Raw genomic sequence first — 22,271 nt, 5'->3', positions numbered from 1 at the left:
AGCACCCTCTGCTTTCCCTTGCTAATTGCTGCCGTGATCAGTGTTAGGTTGGCCTCCGGAGAATAAGGGCCGTGATTTTTGTTCTTGTTAAATGGGGGTATTTGGACATAACACACCACGCTGTCCAAACGGGTTGGTGTGTGGTTTTCTGTCTGGGTTTTCCTTCCCGTAGCCAAGGGGTCTCTCGTTTTAAGACGCCAGAGTTTCGCCTTTCACCCTTCTCTATTAGCTACAGATGAGTTATACTGTCACAAGACACACCACATCTGCATTGCCCAGGGGACGCCGCGTGGAGGCTAGAGATAGGATTTGTTGGCCATCTGTAGAGTAGCGTCTCAACACTTTATAGAAATGTACCTATTGGCATTAGTGCATTTCATTGAGGCCCTAGCCAACCATTTGCCCGCCCCCACTTATAATAGAGTTATTATAATATGGTCTAAAGAAGAAAGAAGTTTCGAGATCTCTTTGCAATATGTTACCTGTACAATAAAGCCTGCCACTAAGTGTTAAAACTAAACATATTTATGTTGTATTTTTATACTTAAAAGCCACATGGTATGAAAATATATACCTGTTCCATATTTTGAAACTTTCATCATCAAATAAAATGTACTTGTAGAGTTTGGAACACACAAGACTGACGAATTTATAATATGAGCAATGAAATGTGTTTTTAACGCAGCTTTGGCGACAAAACCTCGGCCAAACCGTATTCTACAATCAAGATTTCATGGCAGCGGTTACTATTCATAGCGCTGTATATAGGTACCTATTGTAAAAGACGGAAGTGGAAGACGGGGTTAGATATGTACGTGAAGAGCGAGGGATTTTTAGTTTCGCATAATATAACTGATAAGATGTTTGCTGCTATGATATATGTAATAATAAGGCTATTGATTTATACGCAGTCACCAGTGGTGCGTTTCCGCAACGCAACAGGACTCAATTGAGTCATCACAAGATTTAAAAGGGGGGCTCGAACATACAATAAATAATTATTAAAGTATACAAAAATCTTAATGTTCACTCGTAGTTATTTTCACATCTCATGAAAAGCAATATTATCAAGTTAGTATACATACTTAATCATATTAAAGATTTTTATATTTATAAAAGTTACTTATATAATTATTTGTAGAAAATAAAAAAACCGTTTTTTCGACCATGTCCGATCATAATAGAATCATATGGGCCTACACAGAGTAGAGGTTTGTATTAACAGATTTTCTTTTTTACGAGAAATGGTTGTCAGCCACATGCTCAACCTATTAGGTCCATACCCTGACTCACACACAAATTGAATAACAATATGTGTACTTGCCAGACCCAGGATTCGAACCTGGCACCCATGGCGTTATAGTCCGACGCTTAAGCCGCGCGGCTACCGTGGGTGTTTTATTTAGGGAAAATTAAAATTTGTTTCTTCGTTTTTTATCGTAGGGGGCCGCAAAATCAGTCATTACTGTCCAAAAGGTTTGCGGTAAGTTGATTATTTTACGACAGTAATACACGTTTTCATATATTTTTTCACAATACATTGATGCAGTGATTCATCATTGATTGTTTAACATCATAATATGCCTGCATTAAGAGATAGCGTTGCATTGCGGTTATTGAAAATGTTCAATATGACTTGTTTATTATGACAGCTGATGACTCGCATGACAAACCGTTGGGTATATTAGGTAAGTATTGTACTTGTCAATTATGTTTGATTACTAGCGTGTTATAATATACCCGATAGTGGCAGTGGTCTTTTCCCATATTATTTTTTTATCCAATGACGTAGGTACTACCTACGCTGAAAGTTTCTATTTGATATCAAGACAGCGTGTCTGAGTTAGTCAGAGGCCTAATTTAATAAGTCAGATTAGGTATTAGTATATTAATAATACATTTACGAAAGTATATTACCTAACGAAATATACATTTTTATATTAAGTGCTTAAATAACAATTTGGAATAGCGGCTGTCTCTAGTTCATTCCTAAGGATGGCAAAAATCAGTAGCAAAGGGTGGAGGTAGGCAGTTAAGATTCACCGTAAATAGTGCACATTAAACTTTGTTAGTCATACGTAGGTAATTGTTTTTATTGAACTAAGAATACAATTAATTATTTATAGATGGTGTTGGTTGATTTTTAAAAATCGATTAAACCCTGCTTAAATCAAACTATAATAGTTTTGGTATATTTTGGGCGATACAAGAAAATTGCGCATAACTATTTTTTCTTTCATACCTACTTATTTGTTTTCGTTGGATTATGAATACTATTACACATAATGTTGCTTCGTTTTTTTTAAATCATTAAGCCCTGCCTACACCAAACCATAATGTATGAAAAATATTTTTTTGTCTATAAAATATCCAAAGTTATGTACGATTTAATTGAATTTTTAGATATTTTATAAATAGACGAGTATTTTTTGACTATTGTCTATTATGGTTTGATTTTCTTAGGGTTTTATTGAATTTTAAATACTAACCAATATAATCTGTAAATTGTAGTCTTATTTCATGAAAACAAATACCTACGTATGATTGACAGAGGTTAATGTGCACTATTTATGGCGGATCTTAACAGCCTACATACACCCTTCGACACTGGCAAAAATATACAAAAATACATGTTTTTTCAATATGTGTGTGATCTAGTGCATGATCAGTGATCACATTCGGTTGGGCGAATGGCCAACAATCATTCTGATGTCTAATAAATATGTAATATAATTTCCACGCAGTGTGTGTTTGTGAGCGAGAAGGGGCGAGCATGATAATTAACTGAGTAGGTAACTTAAATATTCAGAAGAATTTTTAAATAGCTAACACTCATGCTCTACAATAAATAATACAATGTCCTTCGCAAAAAATAACTATTTCACATAACGGTCACATTGCGACCCTCGTGGTCCAATGCGCAAGACACCGCTTGATACCGGTGGTTCCGGGTTCGTTTCCCGGTGAGGTCGCAATACAAGTATGCGATTATCTGAAACCATGTAGGACATAAGGAAAACATTAATTTGGAAAGGTTCGTCGTCAGCGGAAACTCTGATGGTCGGCGCGGAAGAGGGAGGTCGTCTACACATTGGTCTGACCAAGTGAAGGACGCTACGAGCCTCTCAGCACCTACAGGTATGCGGACGACGGAATACAGGGATCGTCGTACGGATATAACTTTTTAACTGTTTAAAAAAAGAGTCACAATCCTAAACAGTGAGACACACGAAAACAAAGAAGTATTATTTTCAATGATCAATGAATCCCTAATTATAAGATACAATTAAAGATGAAGATATTTCGGGTAACGATAAATCCGTAAGTATAACAAAAAAAATATATACTTACTATATATTTAACTTCCAAACTAATGGCAATTTTTGAAAATATTGATTTTATTTGAAATGGTACCTTTTTCTGATAATCATACGAAACTGAAAAACAAATCCAGATAACTGAGGTTCTACTGTATATGAATGTAACACGTGTATCTATTTATAATATGACTGATATAAAAATCAGATATAACTTTGTAAAATTGAGAGAAAATACTGAATTTAGAAAGAAATTCATAATTGACATCGAACCTGTGGAAGAGAGTAGGTTCTTATTTTTTTTTTTTAAGAAACATCCGATTCTAGGAAACACGTAAATTCTATATAGGTATTTCAATAATTTATAATATTTATCTTAATTTGTCGAAAATTCTGGGATGTATGTACATATCCTTCCTGCATTATCCAATTAATATAATTAGCGAAAATATGACGTTGCGGTCGCAAAACACAAAACACCTGTATCTTCATTCACAACCACACAAGGACAAAATTAAAGTGTATTCTGTCAAAGTAATATAAAACACACCAGTTCAGGTAAATCTATTAATCGTTTTATAAATTATATCGTTTAAGATTCACCAGGTACTGTATCGGATAAACAAACAACACAAGTCTATATAAAACAAACAGTACCTGCTTAGTTTGTTTACATTACCATTGGATGTAATTAGTTTAATAATTAATATCATTTCAAAGAGGGTTTCCCAATATTAATCACATAGTAATTAATAGCAAAGCAGCACTCTAAATGTTCCCAATAAAATTGATTAAATTTCTTATTGAATTAGTAAATTACTTACGATACCTAGTTGCCATTATTTCAGTAAGAATTAGTATGCGTCACACGTAAAATTTTAAACCTATTGACTGTTCAGTACTTAGGAAGGAAACTAAATGATTACCGGTATAATAATTCTTCGAAAAGACAATTTTTCGACAAGACAACTCAAATACTTGAAATAACAATAAATTACTAATCAATGTATTCATAATAGGAGAATAATAACTTCATACTTGACGACAGTGTGGCCCGCGGCCCATGTCAATTCACGTTTTATCAAACACGCTACATACTTATATATTTCAAGCTATCGAAAATAATGTAACGCAATGATAGCAGACTTCCCAATCGGTCAGTCACAGATCGTAACGTTTACGATCCGGCCATCCCAACCGGATTCCCGAGACCATACCTAGGCAATATTACTCATAAGCTCCTTTGAGTCTACAGTTTCAATTTTTAACACTACAACAGGCCATGAAGCCTAATGACAGTAGTGTAATAATTGTTAATATAAGAGAAACCATCACAAACACCTAGGCTTTGAGAAAATCACATAAATATATTGCGACCTCACCGAGTCGAACCCGGAGTTCCCGGAATCCTCACGGACCGAACTAAGAGGTCTGACATTTGTTCATATTGTGTTTATAAATAGTTTTTTTGATCCGTATTGATAGTAATTTCGTAGAGGTTCTTCTACCAATCAGAAAGAGAAAACATTCTATAAACATGGTATCAACTTTCTAATACAGTAATGGACTTTTCGATGATATTGTATATAATTACGTATCCTAAAATAACGATGTCAAAGTGTCTTAGTATGTCAAACAATACCAACATACAATTGAAATCACACCTACTAAAACAACTACTGATAATATTATGATATTATTTTGTTACAGCTGATAATGCGTTTAATTTCATCTTATTTACAATAGAATATGAGACGTTTTGAAAAGAAGAAGAAGCTGATTATCATGGTGATTACATATTACAAGGAAAACTCGGAAAAGTCTCACGCAGCATTCGCTGTCACGTCATTGTGAAAATGTCTTACATTCATCCCCCAAACAATACACTTTGGCCATATAATATCTTCCTCTTGAGAATAAAAGACGGTGTAACAAGTGCGAAACGTCGAAAAGAACGAAGAAGGAAGTACACACATTGACAACCAAAGATTCGAACTAGGGAACATAAAAATAGTATAAAGTACGTACACATATTTATGAGAAATTTGGGATAAACATGATTTAAAAACGAACATGCATCCAATATTGGTAATATTTAAGGACACGTAGAGTGGTGTGTTTTCCTTGGATTTACTGGCTTTGCCTTCATTTAGCACAATGGATAATAGTTACCTATTTTGACTTTTGTAAAACTTATATTGCGTGCCAATGTTCATTTAAATACACGATACAAATCACAATATAAGTTATATTAAATTCTACAAGACATTTTTTTAAAGTAAATGGCGATGCCAGTTGTAACACGATTATTCCGACATGGCTATTGACTTAAAACATCTTAAGAATTTAACATAATTTATATTAACATTCGTAAAATGAAATTCTACCTAGTAAATGCTGACCTAATTAATAAACATGATATCATAATTCGTTGGGTAAATAAACTTGTTTTATTTATCTCAGTGAAGCCCTGGCAAATAAATCTCAGAGCCATTACGTACTTGCTATAAACGAATCGGCCTTGCGAAATAAATTGAAACTGATTTAATCATTAGCCTTAGTGGTTTAAAACATAGTATTATTTGATGATAAGAATATCAATTACTAGAGAATTTTCATATGTCGATAAAGTTGTTTTCATTTTATCATAAATAACATTAAATTTATATTAAGTTAAGTTTAAAAACAATTTATAATATTAGTAAACGATTGTTACACATTGTAGTTTATGTTTTTTTAATATATTTGAATGATTTTCCAACAATTTTCTTACATTATAATTACTAATAAGAAGGAACATTTACTAAATAAATATTTATCCTTTATTTTCAAAAGATTCAGCGTTTATTCACGATAACTAACATTTAATAAAGCTCACCATATGAGCGAAACACGTGTCGTAAATATCAATTGATATTCTATGTGATAACTCATTAAATTTTATAAAAATAAAACTGTCATTTTGAAGAGTTGTACTTATATGAACGTGTTAAAGGTTGTCCTTCTGAAGAATATTTGTTTGTATAATTATGTATTTATGTACTTTTCAATCGATTTTTATTTTAATCACTCAAAATATCCATCAAAAAGTAATAAAACGTGTTTGGAAACGGAAACAATATTGTTATTAATTTGTCCATTGCCACAAAAAAATACTTCCGAGTGTACCCGAGTAACACATATTTAATTTTACGTTGCCTTCAAACTGTACCTACTTATTATAAGAAAATACGCTCAAAGAAGAAGTTCTATATCTGCCTTCTTTTACGCACGTCGTGAAATATGCTATACGCGCATCAGTATTATCCTCCTGACAAGTGTTAATATAGTGTCAATACGTAAATACTTGATAGAAGTACAACTATATTTTAATAGACCAATTTTGGTCCGCGAACTTTTGTTAAACTCGCATACACCTGTGCACCAATTTTCAGTGAGGGATTTACATCGCAGAGTGAAAATTATTATAATCAGTTTGATTTCAAACGTTTGTGGAGAACATTCAACGTAGGAAAGTGTATTATGTCCACTACGCAGTTGAAAAACGTGACATGCCACAAACAGTATCCACAGATAATTGCAGTGACAAGTTGTAAGTTTAAAAAATATTATTATGAAAACACGTTAACACTTAAAACATTGCGGAAAAAAAAACTTAGAACAATTATTATTATTAAAGTGAAATAAAACAGTGATAAAATATAAAATAATATAGTTTTGTTTGTGTTATTAGGCACGTTTCTTTCTGTACTAAACTTTACACGATTGAATTCTTTCGAAATAAATGATTTAAAAATATATTTTTCTCTTTTGGTAGGTATCATAATAGTGGTATATTATTCTATAAAATGTGCATGTGCTATAGAATTATTTATACTTATCGACAATAATAATTGGTAGCGAAATTACAGCGCATTTCCCTATCCTGTGTCTATCGCATTTATTATTCAACATTCCACCATTAATTTAATGAGTGAGAGATTAAGTGATTTTTATTTTTTTGTAAACTAAAAATATGTGTTGTTTGTCACGGAAAATTCTCAATTCACTTTGATTTAAAACTTGTTTGGGGTAGCTTTGAAACAAGGTTTTTATTAAATTTAATATGATCGATTTCATGAAACTTACATTAATAATTTTGAAATTTTATAATTAACAATCTCCATTTCTATAAAGATGTTTTAGGTATTTTTTTTAAATTTTATTGTGTTGGTAATATTTTACATACATTTTACAGTAAAAACATACAATGTTTTGTCTTACCTACATTAGTTTGAACGTGATAAAGTTAATTTAATCCAAAAATTAAAGAAGTTAATTGAAAATGAACACCGGTTATTCAAAGTTATAAATATACAGCTGTGTGATAGTTTTTTAATTGCATTTTGAAGAAAATTAATTACTTATACACCGTGTCATGATGGGTTTCTTTATTAGATGGTTCATATTTACACAGATGCATTTTAATGACAATAAACGTAAAATTTCTGATGCATAAAATAATATTATACAGCTAAATCACTTCAACTTTTATTTTTATATTGTACATACAATATAATTCTACTAGAAGAGTAGAAATAACACTATTTGTTAGTTATCAATATCATTATTATCATGGTAATTAACAGAATAGTAAATATTATATTGTTTATTTTCATGATGAAAATTTTCATTACCTACTAAATTGTATTTAAAAAAAATGGCAATTTCTTCTTTTCTTACGTGAAGTTAAGTGTAAAATTTTAAAGTCTACAGTAATATTCTTTATGACACGAATAATCTATTATAATGTTCTTTCCAGTGATTTATTTTTATTGCTACTAAAATTATATTTGATAGTTATGTTTTTTAATAACAGCTAACTTCATAATTATTATTATTAACCATTTTGCTTTTAAGTAGGCATATACACATATTATAATAATTACTCGTTTTGTGTATTTATTATCTTGAAATATTTTTTTAAATTGCGAAAGCTGTGAAAACAACAGTATACATCACGCAAATATATTAATTAGGCAAAACACTGTTTCCGCTCTAAAACGGACCACATAAATATCCATAGCGTATAGTTATCATAACAGACTTTTTACAAGGATACAATAGAATTATATTCTAACACTTGAATTTATTCTTTGAATTCGGACAGATATTTTTTAGGCGCAATGCTAACCAAGTGATAATTGAACGAAAGAATCGTTTCGAATCAAATATTTTTTATTACAATCTTTATCCGGATTGCGATTCTGTTTTAATTTGAACGAAATACCATAAACATTATCGATATACCCTGGAAGCATTTTACACGACCATAATATGAGATGAATAATAATTTAGCGTAAGCACTGTAATGAATACACACATTCTTGGGTGAAATGTTATTACATCGAATCAAAAGTATTTTGATTTTAATACAATGCAAAGTTTACTCTTGAATGACACAGCTACTTGTGAAATGTTGAAATACTTAGGTATATACCCAACCATAAAACCCAATTATTGTTAATACATATACCAAATCACATTAATCACAACTGTTTCTAAGAACAATAAAGTTATCCTAATTAAACTAAGTTTCTAAACTTACATTTAACGAATAGGTGTTAAGTATTGATAAGAAATAGGTAGGTACGTGATTTCAATCAATTTGTTGTCGTTTTCCACTTTAACTATAATCATTAATAATACTCTACCTGGTTTGTTTACAATAGTATTATATCATTATATAATAAATTCCTCGTGTTGGGTTAATAGATACTACCAGATTAGTTTGTAGATTGACGTGACACAGTGTTTCGAAAATGTTGATTTTTAAAAAGATATTTTTGTATTTATTCTTTCCCTTTCGCAGTAAATATGCCCATATAAATTCACAAGCTTATTAAAACACTTTTCACTGCAATATATGAGAAAATTCATAGTCATTATAACATAACAAAACACTAATTTTATTGTATACTGGCCACTAGATCGGTCACAGAATATTATGTGATTTGAAAATCTTATCTCCCTTTGAATAAATATAGTTTACAATCAATGTGTAAATTAGTGAATTTTTCTATTTATATAATCCTGAACAAAGCAAAAAAAAATGGTTAGTCCTGGAATTAAAACATGTCACTTAAACCATGTTTTTCATTTCTTGTCAAAGCGAAAAATTGCCCGTGAACCCATAATAATATACTGCCTCGTGCATTTAAATTTATTAATATTTTTGTGCCCACATTTCATCAAATACAAATACAGCTTAAATGAGTACAAATACATTATTTCTTTTTTCAGGTCTGCTATGTCTGCTTTCATCGGGAATGGCTTTCGCCTGGACATCACTTACACTACTCACACTCCAAGCAAAAGGATCAAAAATCCCTATGACGTCAGAACAAGGATCAAACATGGTATCCATAATGGCCGTCGGAGGGATACTGGGACCGATCCTATTTGCTTACAAAGTTGACAGACTTGGAAGAAGATGGATGGCTTTTTTCGCTTGTGCATTTTTAGCCATCGCGTGGACAGTGTTTATATTTTCTACAAAAGTGTGGCACCTCTATGTAGGTAGAATTATCATGGGCCTAGGAACGGGCTACAGTTTCTCTATGGTGCCATTGTACGTGGGAGAAATTGCAGAAACTCACATCAGAGGGTGGTTATGTGTCTGTGGTGATTTTTCATTCAGTTTGGGAAATCTTATTTCATACTCTATAGGCCCTTATCTCAACTGCCATACGGAAAGCTTATACAGTCTTATTTTTCCTTTCCTGGGATTCGTTTTCTTTCTTTGGATGCCTGAGTCTCCGTATTTTTTGCTGCGGCAGGGTAAATTGAAAGAAGCAGAAAAGAATCTTATGTGGTTGAGAGGAGAAACAGAAAATAGAAATATACAAAAAGAAATGGAAAGTATAAAACGGTTTGTTGAAAATAGTCCGAAACAATCATTCAAAAAGACTTTAGCAGAGTTGAATCTTAAAAGTAATAGATTAGCATTTATTATACTAACAATGCTACTTTTGGCACAGCAGTTTAATGTATTAAATGTTATGAAGAACTACTATCACATAGTTATTATTGAAACTAATATGCCGTTAGATCCATATTTAGCAGTGTTAATTATAGAATTACTTGGTGTGTTCGTAACATTTTCGTGTATGTTTTATGTGGAAAAACCGGGACGGAGAATTCAATATCTCGCCACAAGAGGTGGGACAGTGGTGTGCAGCTTTATTCTTGGACTATATTTCATGTTGAAGAATGAACAGGCAATCAGCAAAAATGGTTCGTGGATGGCATTGATAGCATTAGTTGGATTACAATTATTTAGCAGTCTCTGTGTTACTTCACCAATAATCGCGAGTGAGATGAGCACAGCTAGTATACGATCCTGGTATGGTGGTTACAGAGGCGTGTTTGTGGCCGTTTTTAATGCTATAAATGCAAAAATATTTCAAACCGTCAGAGACAATGTAGGGACGCAGTACGCCATCTGGATTTTTAGTAGCATCGTGGCCGTATGCTGGGTTGTAATATTCATAATCTTACCTGAAACAAAAGGAAAAACGTTCTTTGAAATACAAGATATGCTGTCGGGAAAAAATAAAATTAAGGTTTCCGTTATATGCCCAGAGGAAAAACCTGAAAAATTTACAGTCAGAGGGGAAACTGTTTAAAAAATAGGATTATTTATTTATCTACCTACCGCGTATAAACTGGATATTAAATATTCAGGATTTAAAATGTACACACTATAATTTTTTAACATAAATTATATAGGTTCCCAAATAGTTTGGTAAATAAGCGATTCACCAATCGTCATCATTGTTGCATACATTATTATGCATGTTATTTATAAAATAATATTTTAATTTAGTAGTTGTTAATCATCTATTATAATGTACAAAATAGTTATATAAGAAACAATGTGATATCTATTTTTATAAATAAAAATACAAGCTGTAAAGAATAAAATTAATAATTTTATTCTAAACACGTGAATATGTATAGTATACTTCTAGAATCCTAAAAAATCAATTGTATAGGAACCAATCATGTCTTTAATAAACGTTTATTTGATTAACATACATTTAAAAAATTATGTAGATACTATTATAATATTATCACATTATCTATTTTGATTCCTATATGGTTATGTCACGATCGATATTATATAATGGCACTGTTTGTGGGAAATTAATCAATTTAATGTAATGATACTAAATAAAATGTCAGTAGATATTCACATTTTTCTTCAATGCAATAATTGTATTCAAAATTAATTTAATTACAACTCTTGAAATAACTGAAGAAACATTTTTAATTTAAGTATTACGTAAATATAATAATACTATAATGAATCATAATACAGTAAGTTAGTTTCCTTAATATTATATTAAACACCTTTGTGAAAAAATAATAGATGTCTCTGAACATTTTTCATATAGAATGTACTATTGACTTTTAATAAAATTATTATTATAAGCCCTGACATTGGAAAAAAATGATAATTTATTAATTAAGTATACGTATCAGTTGTCCGTCATATATTTTATAAATAAAACTACTATATTAAAATAGGTAGGTATGTACTAATTCTACCGAATATTAATTATGAACATAAGTAAATTAATTCCAAGTATTATAATAATTATGCACATATCTTAGACAACCCTCGTTTGAGTCAGTCAATGATAATGAATTTAAACGCATATACAAATGGATCACTCTTCTTCTTTAATATGTGCCTCTCTACGAAGGTCGGCAATCATGAGTTTGATACCGCTGACCGGAACAACGTGGCTGTGTTCTTATAAAACCATGTTCTTAATCTCCAACACGTCGAATGAATTATTAAAACAACCAATATATATATATATATATATAAGTGGACATTACATTGTTTTACGTGTTGAATGAACATTTTATTAGTAAAAAATCACTTTTCAAATATAAATTCAATAGAGCAAAAATATATATAGCCCATTAACGAACTAATCGACCCCAGTTCCGTTTCGCCTTGAAATAAAATCAATTGCGGACTAATATAATTCGTTTATTCGTTTCCAGTAGAAATTATTACTAGAGTAATGTTACAACATACAGTAAGGTCTTTTGAAAGGGGATGATCTTTGAAAATATCCGCTCGCCGAAGCACATCCTGTTTCCGGTGTTGAAGGGACTAATTTCCGGTCCGTCTCCTGTCTGAAGTAAGCTCAGCTTATCTCGCATCTCGATGACGTACCTTGGCACTCCAGCCGAGGCGTTTTAATTGAAATAATACTTACAGAAGTAGAAACATTATAATGTCGGACCGTTAAGTGAACAGGTTCGTGACATTTTGGAAGGGCAAAGTATTTAATCTAGGCGCGTCATTTCTGCAGAACACCCAATCTTAATTATTTCGAATTATATAATTACCTACAATTTTCACTTTAAGCAGAGCATATACGGGCCTTAACAAAATGGACCATAACAGACTTTTTATGAGTAACGGTCGTTACCTATTCACTCATCCTTGCTCTAGAGTCTAGACCATGATTTTCTAAAGTGGGCAATACTGCCTTCCTTTGTACCCTGGAGGATCTGGGGCGTTGCTCAGCCTTCACATTAGTTATTATTTTAATTTTACTAATTTGATTATTAATAATAGTGAGTAATCTTGTGTATTTATTTGTACTTTTATGTTTGTTTTTTAAATTTCAATAAACAATTTTGTAATTTCAATTCTAAGTTCTTTTATTTAAACTATGTATGTAAAATGAAAAATCACACACAAAACTTCTTAGATACATAAATACAAAAATTACACTTACAATTTTTATTGTTGAGATAGAATTGTTCCAAAATGCCAAAAGTGATTTGAACATTTTCACAGTAAGTATATAAACTATATGATATTTTACAATCATAAATATTAAAAAAAATCTAATTTACCTTTATTAATTAAACTACAAGACAATACTCAATAATAAAGTAGGTTATCCATCAAACGTTAAATATATATTAGTAGTAGAACCTCAACCTGGCTTGAATGTTCTTCAAGCCAGCCAAATTCCGAAGTCCTGGAAGGCCGCTAAACACTATATTATATAACGTGTATTATACGGCGGAGCTACAGGATGCTGGTATGGCTTGGAACGACGCAAGACGACTGACGAGCGACATGTGGTGTCCATAAGCTTCAACTAAGGAGCGCACATGGCCGAAGAAGATGAAAAATAACTTTCTAACTTCGTGTAATGCATTAGGTACTATCATTAAGTAAGTACGTAATTCGTGACATTATAGTAAAGTAAATCTAAATTATTATCAGTTGCAATTAAATTAATCAATACGTATACCTATAATATCTGCATTAAATCTATATATACCAGATAATGTTGAAAAAATCCATATAATATTAAATAAACACTTCACAGAGTACATACACCCGTACCATACATTGTCCCGGATGCGCTCCGTTACACGATCGCCCGCCTGCAAATGTCGAAGATTATCGAATGCGAACAATAACTGATGATCCAGGACTATTCATACGAGCTCTCGTAATTTTAATATAATTGTTTATTATTCCTAATAAAAAATACGCCCAATATCATTTATCAGCCGTTCAGCAAATATTTAAAAAAAAAAATACCATTGTAATATTTTTTCTACTACCTTGAAAATAATGGTTAGATATATTAATCCTTTCTATGCCGCAATTAGTTAATTTATAGTAATTAACATAAGAATTGGTGTAATTAGGGCGTCCAAAGACGCTTTGGGCACTTAACCGGTTAATATACCTACTTACTTTATGGAAATACCACAATCCTATACAAAAGTTTGAATTTTTACAACAAATGATATAAAGAAACAAAATCCAAACATTATGCGAATATTTTTGCACTCAGTTTAAAAAAAATCATTTTTAATAATATACCTACCTACGATTAACATTACTATTATTAACATAACTTTGAAATTCATACCACATAATAATTATTATCCGTAAACTCTGGAGTATTTTTATATGAATTACTTCCTGCACTCTATATTTACCGTGAAATTAAAGGCCAGATGCTAAATTTAATAATAACTTCCGATACCTAGGTACCTAAGTCAAGAGTCGAGACTGCCTTACCTGACCCGCAGTAGCCGTGTTTTCGGGATTAATTGAAGATATTTTAGAGCAGTCAAAAGGTTTTCAGAGGTAAATAACATCTACCCTCTACTGTGTTTACAGTGGCAAACCGCAATATTATGGAGGACTAAGTAATCTATATACAGGTATAATAATATTTGTTCAGTGTTTTCAATCATCTTATAATCAGTATATAAATATTTTTTCACGTATTACCATGTCGTTTCATATTAAATTATAAAACAACAGTACACATACATATTTGAGTAGGTAGTTAAATCTGTATCCCAGAGGTAAACAATGTATTATTAACAATTTTACAGGAAACATAATTAAAGTGTGATTATTAATTTAAGCATTTGTTATTTTAAAAAATGTAATAATAATACGCACCTATATATGTATTGTTTTGCATTCTTTCCAGTTAAATTTAATTTTCGTATTTCTAAAGTCGAAGCCGTATGTTTTTCAACTACTGTTGGCGCCGGATGCTTCGTATTTCTTGGACAGAACACAGGACGAACCAGTCAATCATCCAGAGACTGCAGACGAAGGAACGGCTCTTAACAATATGTGTGAGACGCATTCTGCAGTTTTTGCCCTGAGAGAAGCGGAAGATCGAGAAGGATGGAAAGTCTTGGTCGCTCAAAGGATGGCAAAATTAAAAAGTGGTCGCGATCCTCAGCCATGAGTGTACGACCAAGAAGAGAGAAAGATATTTTAATGTTTTCACATTATGTGCTATTGATATTTAACATATAAGATATTTATCACGCTATTTACCACCGAAAAATAATTTTCAATATAGCAATAACTCAATTTCACCAAATTTTGAGTAACCATAGTTTACATACCTAATATAGAAACTTCATTTTTGGGACAATTTACCTTGACTCCCCTACATGGATGACCGGTTGGCTAAGTGTTACTTACTTGATTTAATATTAAAGCAATCGAAAAAATTTTGTCTACGATGTCAAAATCAAAGCAGTATGATATTTCTTTATATTAAATAAATCTATCTATAATAAAATTTTAATTTGCACACCGTGGGTTATAGTATATTTTTACTCATTATGTACATTTTTCTCTGTCTTTTTCTCTACGTATATTAAGTACCTACATAATTTTACAAATTCCGGAGAGTTCGAAATAAATGTTGTATAATTAAACCCGAAGGATGCGGCCCATTCAATACGGCTGCTCGATACGGCGGAGGGTGTCATAATAATTATTATTATTGGTAAATTTATTATTTGTTTCTTATATTTTGAAAAAAATGCCAATAATTTACTATTTACTGTAGGCTTTTTATGGTGAGTAGAATTTCCTTACAGTGTTTTAAAATAATTTAAATCAAAACTTTGTGTAAAACCCTTTATTTTTATCTTTATGTCCAATGTACTTTTTTATATCATTAATCTTAAATTGATATACAATTGGTGCAATTGCAACTACTGTCATGTTTAAGTGCAGTACTATAATAATTCCACTATCGATATCTAGCGACAGACTACGGATCGTAGAATTTATTAAAATCCTCTGGTAAATTCCATTTTAAGCTTTTTTTCTAAATTAAGTAAGTACTTAATACGTCATCATTTAAAAATATTAAAAAGAAAAATAAAAAAATAAAAGAAAGTACTTACAATTTAAAAACCGTTATAAATTTGCGTTTCTTGAACAGCGGGTTTTTGTCAGTATTTCGTATGTTTCATCGGATGCTGAATAGTTTTAATATTTCCTTTTTACTGGTGTATTGATATTTAAGATGACATAAAGCCATGTCTTCTAAAATTACATACATAGGTAGAGCACGTACGATTAGTCGTGACGTGATTTGATACGTGTGGCTGATTTTCGAAAGAGAGAAGCGTTCGTCCACCAGCCGTTGATTTTATCAGAACCATTATACTCGTACAAAGATATAATACCATAAACATTAAGATATATTATCTTACATTTTGCGAAGGTAAGCCATGATTTAATATTTTTTTCACCGCCCACTCATTTATTTGCCGAAGTCGAAGATTGGCAAACATCCGAACACCATTGAACGTGATATTATGAGAAATATTTGTGACACCATTAGAAAACTTGAACCTCGATAGAGGAAATGGTTGTTACTCATTCACCAGATCTATTTAGTGTTTGTTTGCCAGAATCAAACCCGTACGTATGGCTTTAAAAACGGGAAATCTTGCAATATATACTTCTCCTTGGGGAACTCTTACATGTTTTATATTATTATAATTATAGTATAGTTAATAAATGTTTCCATTTTTACTCAATCCTTTAAAGACAATGAAAGTGTTAATAACACTGCGTGCTTGAAGCGTATTTACAATTATTATTAATACTATAATCTTTTTTAATACAAAAATATCTAATACCTACATTCTATTTGCAGACGGAATGAAATCCATTCAAAGGAAAATTTTGATTCCAAAATTTCTGTAGGCTTTTATGTGTTACTTATAATGCAAACAAACATTGACGTAATTAAAAATAAGCCCACTCTTAATAACGTACATATCTACAATATAAGCATCCAACCCTTCTCATCACAGAAATGTTCAAAATATTAATTGGTATACCCTTACTAAATGTCATCGGTTACAATATCAAATTCAAGTTATTTAGTCAAATACAATAAAAACATGATATCAAAATAATACAAGTGAGAAATAATAAAGAGAATTTATCAATTTTAAAACTATATTTGAGTAAAATAAAGTGACCTATGCTCAGATTGACAGATTGATGTTAGTGAGTATTATATTTTATTTTAAAATGTAATATTCACTAACTTAAGACAGAACACGAACAATTATTTTAAGGGGCACATATTATTAAATAAAATTTAATATAGTCACGTATATGATAATGATATATATAGATCGTTTTGGTACATATATTAAAAGAGTTGGTTAATCAATATATTATGGTGATACAAGGTATTGAAAACCACTTTACCAAGTAAAAACGATAGGCAGAACAAAAATAGCTGAAATGGGTATTGTCAGTTTGGCACATAGTGATTTATTCGTTTAAAACTCATTTAGTGCTGACTACGCGACTGGCGCGTTTGCAATAGATGGCCATTATATACTATTAGCATGATAGTTAAATGTGGTAATTAAATAGTAATTAACTGGTCAGCAGTGAATTTAATACAGACATAAAAAACAAAATTAACATTGAAGTGGGGTGATATCAGAAGAAATAATCTGGAAGATATCGGTAAAGCACATATTTCAAAAAGCAGAGCATCGGTTTTAGAGAAACAAGAGTCTTTGTAGATGATAATATTGTAGATGAAAGACTTGTGGTTGTCGAGTGGATTGAGTAGGAGGGTTTATTTACCGAATAAAAAAGTATAAAAGCAGGTGCGACAATTAAACAGTACCAGGTTATGCGCGGTGAAAGATGCTAAGTCCAAGGCGCGATGATAGAGAGTGCATTTTCCATCAATTGTGATGTTCTATTTATTGAAATACTCGCAATTGAATAATGCTGAAAATGAATATGTAATAAAGCCGCGTTGACATGGTCCAAGTACAATCCAAGTACACTTGGACCTAGTGCCATCCAAGCGCACTCGTATGAGACATCTTCATACCAATTATTCCTATCCAAGCTAACTTTGATGAGTAGGACGCGGTCCGAGTAGCTTGGATAGGAATAATTAGTATGAATCTTCACTTGGATCTCACTCGGTCCAAGTGTACTTGGATCGCACTTGGACCGTGACAACGCGCTTTTAATTGCGGTAAGCTAGTATTATATTGGGGTTGTTGACCTCTACAAGCCAAATGAAATTAGTAGTTACAAAATAATTATCAGGCATTAAAAAAAGTTCTGTTAGATATGCGATAGTATCTGAAAACTCACCATGCTAGGATCTTATCAAAATTGTATTAAAATTTATTAAAATACCTACAATAATATTTGGATGAACGATGCTAAAAAAATAGCACAATATGCTGTTTCAATGTTCCTTCTATAGGAATTTTGTTTTCTTTGTTATTCTTCGTTATGATTACTCTTTACATGTGTTTTATATATTAATAATGTAACCGTAAATATCTATTTTTGTGACCTGAGTTAACATTTTTCTTCGTCACTCAAATTAAAATAAATGTACTCCTCGACAAAATGATCAAGGCAATACTTGCATATAAAAAGTGTATTTTTGACTGATTTTTATAATAAAAAGTAGTAAGTGGCAATATTGATATTTAAAATATTTTCGTGGGTGGAAAAATCATTGGGTACAGTTTTTTTTATGGCCAACATAACGAAAGAAATGTTTGCAGAGGGTGGAAATTACAAGAAGTCTTGGTCCCTTGAGGTGACACAAAGAAAGAAAATATGACAAAGGGAAAAGAAGATAGATAAAAGATAAACATTCCGCATAGAATGTTTATGTTTTGTTGTTTGTGACAGCACCACTTCTCAATTAGAGTGACGCGAACATGGCAAGAAATATTTTTGTTTCAAACAAATAAGTCGTTTACATTTACCAAGAAAGTGTATAAGATTTAAAACCTACACATCGATAAAAATATATTTATAAACTATATTAGATAATACCCATTTCCTATTTAAAAATAAAACACACATATGAGTTGATTTGGCTCTAATAAATTACATCCATTATTCGCTATCATTAACCACGCTCTTTGGACATGCCTTTTATAAATTTAAGATTTCGCTCTTAAAAATATGCTAGTTCGTGTAAAATGATTCGAGATGAAGATGAACATCAGTGACATTTAGAAATATTTTATTTTTAGATAATGTTCCATAGATCTAAATCATAAAACTGATTTATAAATGTGATAACCAGTTTATTACTTTAAAACGGTCAGGCCATAAAACCCAAGAGACACACACCGCGTTGATTGTCATCAAGTAATATTCATATTGGATACGCGTTTCGTTTACGTGACAAACGTTAATGCATATTATGATATAACGAATTTATTGAACATAGCATATTATTATTTAATATGTATTTGTTTATATGTGTCGTAAACATCACTAAAAATTCTGAACCAACGTTGGCAACTATTATTGACCATCAATGCATCCCCGTAGAATGAAGATATTACATTTTTGTTACGGTTGCTAAAACCCGATCGAAAATATAACAGCACACCATGATATACATAATACATATGTATTTTTATAAATACTGGTAGTCCGCCATTTTTTCTGGGGATGATAGAAACCTTATTTTTTGTTTAAATTTAAAAAATCTACAAACTGTTTTACAATATTCCACAACATAATACGTATTTACAATAATTAATGTTAGAGGCTTAATCTTATTTTTAAAAAATATTGACGACTTAGGTGTGCTCTTATTACATGTATTGTATGAACTCAGGTATAAACTCAATAACAAAATAATTAGGTATTTACGATAATATCTCCAATAATAAAATATCTTCTATACATAGGGACTCTTAGGAACATAATAAGATAATCAATCTTTGAATATTCAGATTATTACCTAAGGTATGGTGTCTGGCTTTCAGTGAAAAGGGGATCCTCTGAAAATGATTAATTAAATAATATCAGGCACCTAGTAAACAATAACAATATATTATATTACTATGTATCGTGAGACAAATTCGTGGTAAATTTATGTAAATAGATTTTCACAGCAGTGAACCGTGTTTCCGTTTTGTTTTAAAGGTTTAAATGGACATGGCATTAATTTGAAGAAATAATTTCAAACTTCATATTATTATTTAAATAAATAACAAGGTGGCGTAGTGATGGAGTTGCTATATCTGGTGTTGAGGTTGAGGATACAAGTTTGATGCACTGGTGCTGAAAACCTCATTTTAACTAAACAATAAATATACATATTGACCATGTCCGATTCTAATAAGATCGTATGGGCCTCCATAGAGTGGAGGTTTGTATTAACACAGATTTTATTTCTACGAGAAATGGGTGTCAGCCACTTGCTCAACCTATTAGGTCTATACTCTGACGCATATACAAATTGAAAAACAATATCTGTATTTGCCAGACCCAGGATTTGAACCTGGGACCCACGACGCTTTGAGTGTCAATATTATGCTCCCTTAAAATATAACTTGACTCATTTCCTCAAAACATTTTTTTGTCTTAGCGTTTTACATAAAAATTATATATTTCGCTGTATGGGTCAAAGTTCTATTTTACAATGTTTTTATTAGCTCGTATGCTTGTTTGTCCGGTGGTTGTTTGTCCTGTACAAATCTTGCAATCGATTTTTTACTTCCCGACTAGATAGACATTTGAAACTTTTAGAATATATCAGAACACGATGCCTATGCATTCTTTTAATACTTTTAGCCATCTTTAAGCAGAATTGAATTCATTTTCAGTTAATTCTGTTTTGTATGGAAAGTTATTTCAGAAAAATCCGTAAAAAGTATAAGACTATTATTGGTTGCTAAGAGGGTGGTCCTAGCAACTAAATTATTAATACATACGTGCGTTACTATGGAAATAAAAATGAAATGTCAAAGTGACATTTCAGTATTCTATATTTGTTTGTTTGTTTGTTTTTTATTTACTTCAAGTACAAGTTTGAGCATTTTAAGCATGATAATTCAACAGAAAATTTAAAAACGTTGTATATAAAAAGTTCTTTTTATCTTGTAATTATTTTTATTAAGTATTTATGAGTCAGAAAATCATATTATTATTTATGTAGACTTGTAAAAAATATAGTTACATAATATCGTTTTTGAGAACATATTTTATTTTTGCCCATAAAAGGGTACTTAGTAGTTAATGTAGGTAATACTTTTTTTAAATATATTTTTCGAATATATTACATTTTTTAATTTTTGATCCCAGTAAAAAATAAGAACCGATGGCTATTGTTCAACTTTTTGTAATGTTATAGACGTTTCCAAATATATCTAACACCTTTTATGTAAAAGACGAATATAAACTTTTGTTTTATTTGAGTAATTGGAATGTGTTCCAACGACAACGTACGGAAAATTCAAGACACTCGATGAAGCCGAGAGTGAAATTTAAAAGAAAGTTTTTTTGGTGGAAAATTTTTCGCTGAAATAAAAAAAAAATATATTGAAAGAAGTGACTTGAATATTTTATGAAATATATATTCTTTAACTTTAAAAAACGTACACTAATACAAATAGTAGATATTCTTATAGTAAATAATCTTTATATTTTACAATATTTGTTTTCGTCGATAAGTTAATAATCCACAATCGCTCCGAAATACAGAATAACTAAATTATATAATGACTCCAGATATATTATTATCGTTATACAAACTTATAAAACCAGTAAAGGATATTGTGTCGAGTGCAATGGTAATGTGAAATTTCTTTAATAATATGTAAGGTAACAATTAAAAAATACTCTATCAAACTAGAAAGCATGGATCCCACAGGAAGCGGCGTGACGAGTAGTAGAATTTACGAGGAGTTACGAGGCATTGCTTATTACACACTAAAGAAAACGGTCCAGGAGTGCCCATATATTAGGATCAAAGTAGGATAATTTTTACTTTTAATTATCTCGAAAAGTAGATTGACATATCTTTTTTTTATTTTTATCTAGAAACCAAATGCAAATAATCGTTTTGGGAAGATTTTATAGCGATAACATAAATAACAAAAAAAGGGTTAGTTTTGTCAAAAATCGTTATTTTGTCGTAGCACGTGTTATAACAATGGATCCCTCGTGGCGAGGAAATAGCCGACCCATAGTCCGTTCCCGCCGAGTCGCCGCTCCGCACGCATATGAAATGTTTTGCGCTATATGTTTACATTGTATTTTGTAGTGATCGC

The 22,271-nt window shown here is 31.0% G+C and overlaps 2 protein-coding genes across 2 annotated transcripts in view; one reads left to right on the top strand and one right to left on the bottom strand.

The window, feature by feature from the left end:
* Positions 1–22,271, bottom strand: part of LOC147067118 (octopamine receptor beta-1R-like) — a 317,969-nt gene that overhangs the window by 127,532 nt on the left and 168,166 nt on the right. The window lies entirely within an intron of this gene.
* On the top strand, positions 6,790–13,034 carry LOC147067119 (facilitated trehalose transporter Tret1-like). The gene is made up of 2 exons (XM_085954476.1): positions 6,790–6,909; positions 9,600–13,034. Exons 1-2 carry the CDS (start codon positions 6,840–6,842, stop codon positions 10,982–10,984), a joined length of 1,455 nt encoding a protein of 484 aa, XP_085810602.1. The 5' UTR covers positions 6,790–6,839; the 3' UTR covers positions 10,985–13,034.

This window comes from Rhyacophila brunnea, unplaced genomic scaffold, assembly GCF_057557595.1.
Source record: "Rhyacophila brunnea isolate RB1 unplaced genomic scaffold, BYU_Rbru_1.0 scaffold_4, whole genome shotgun sequence".
Taxonomy (NCBI): domain Eukaryota; kingdom Metazoa; phylum Arthropoda; class Insecta; order Trichoptera; family Rhyacophilidae; genus Rhyacophila; species Rhyacophila brunnea.
Note: the sequence above shows the minus strand (reverse complement) of the source record. Positions and strands in the feature narration are given on the sequence as shown.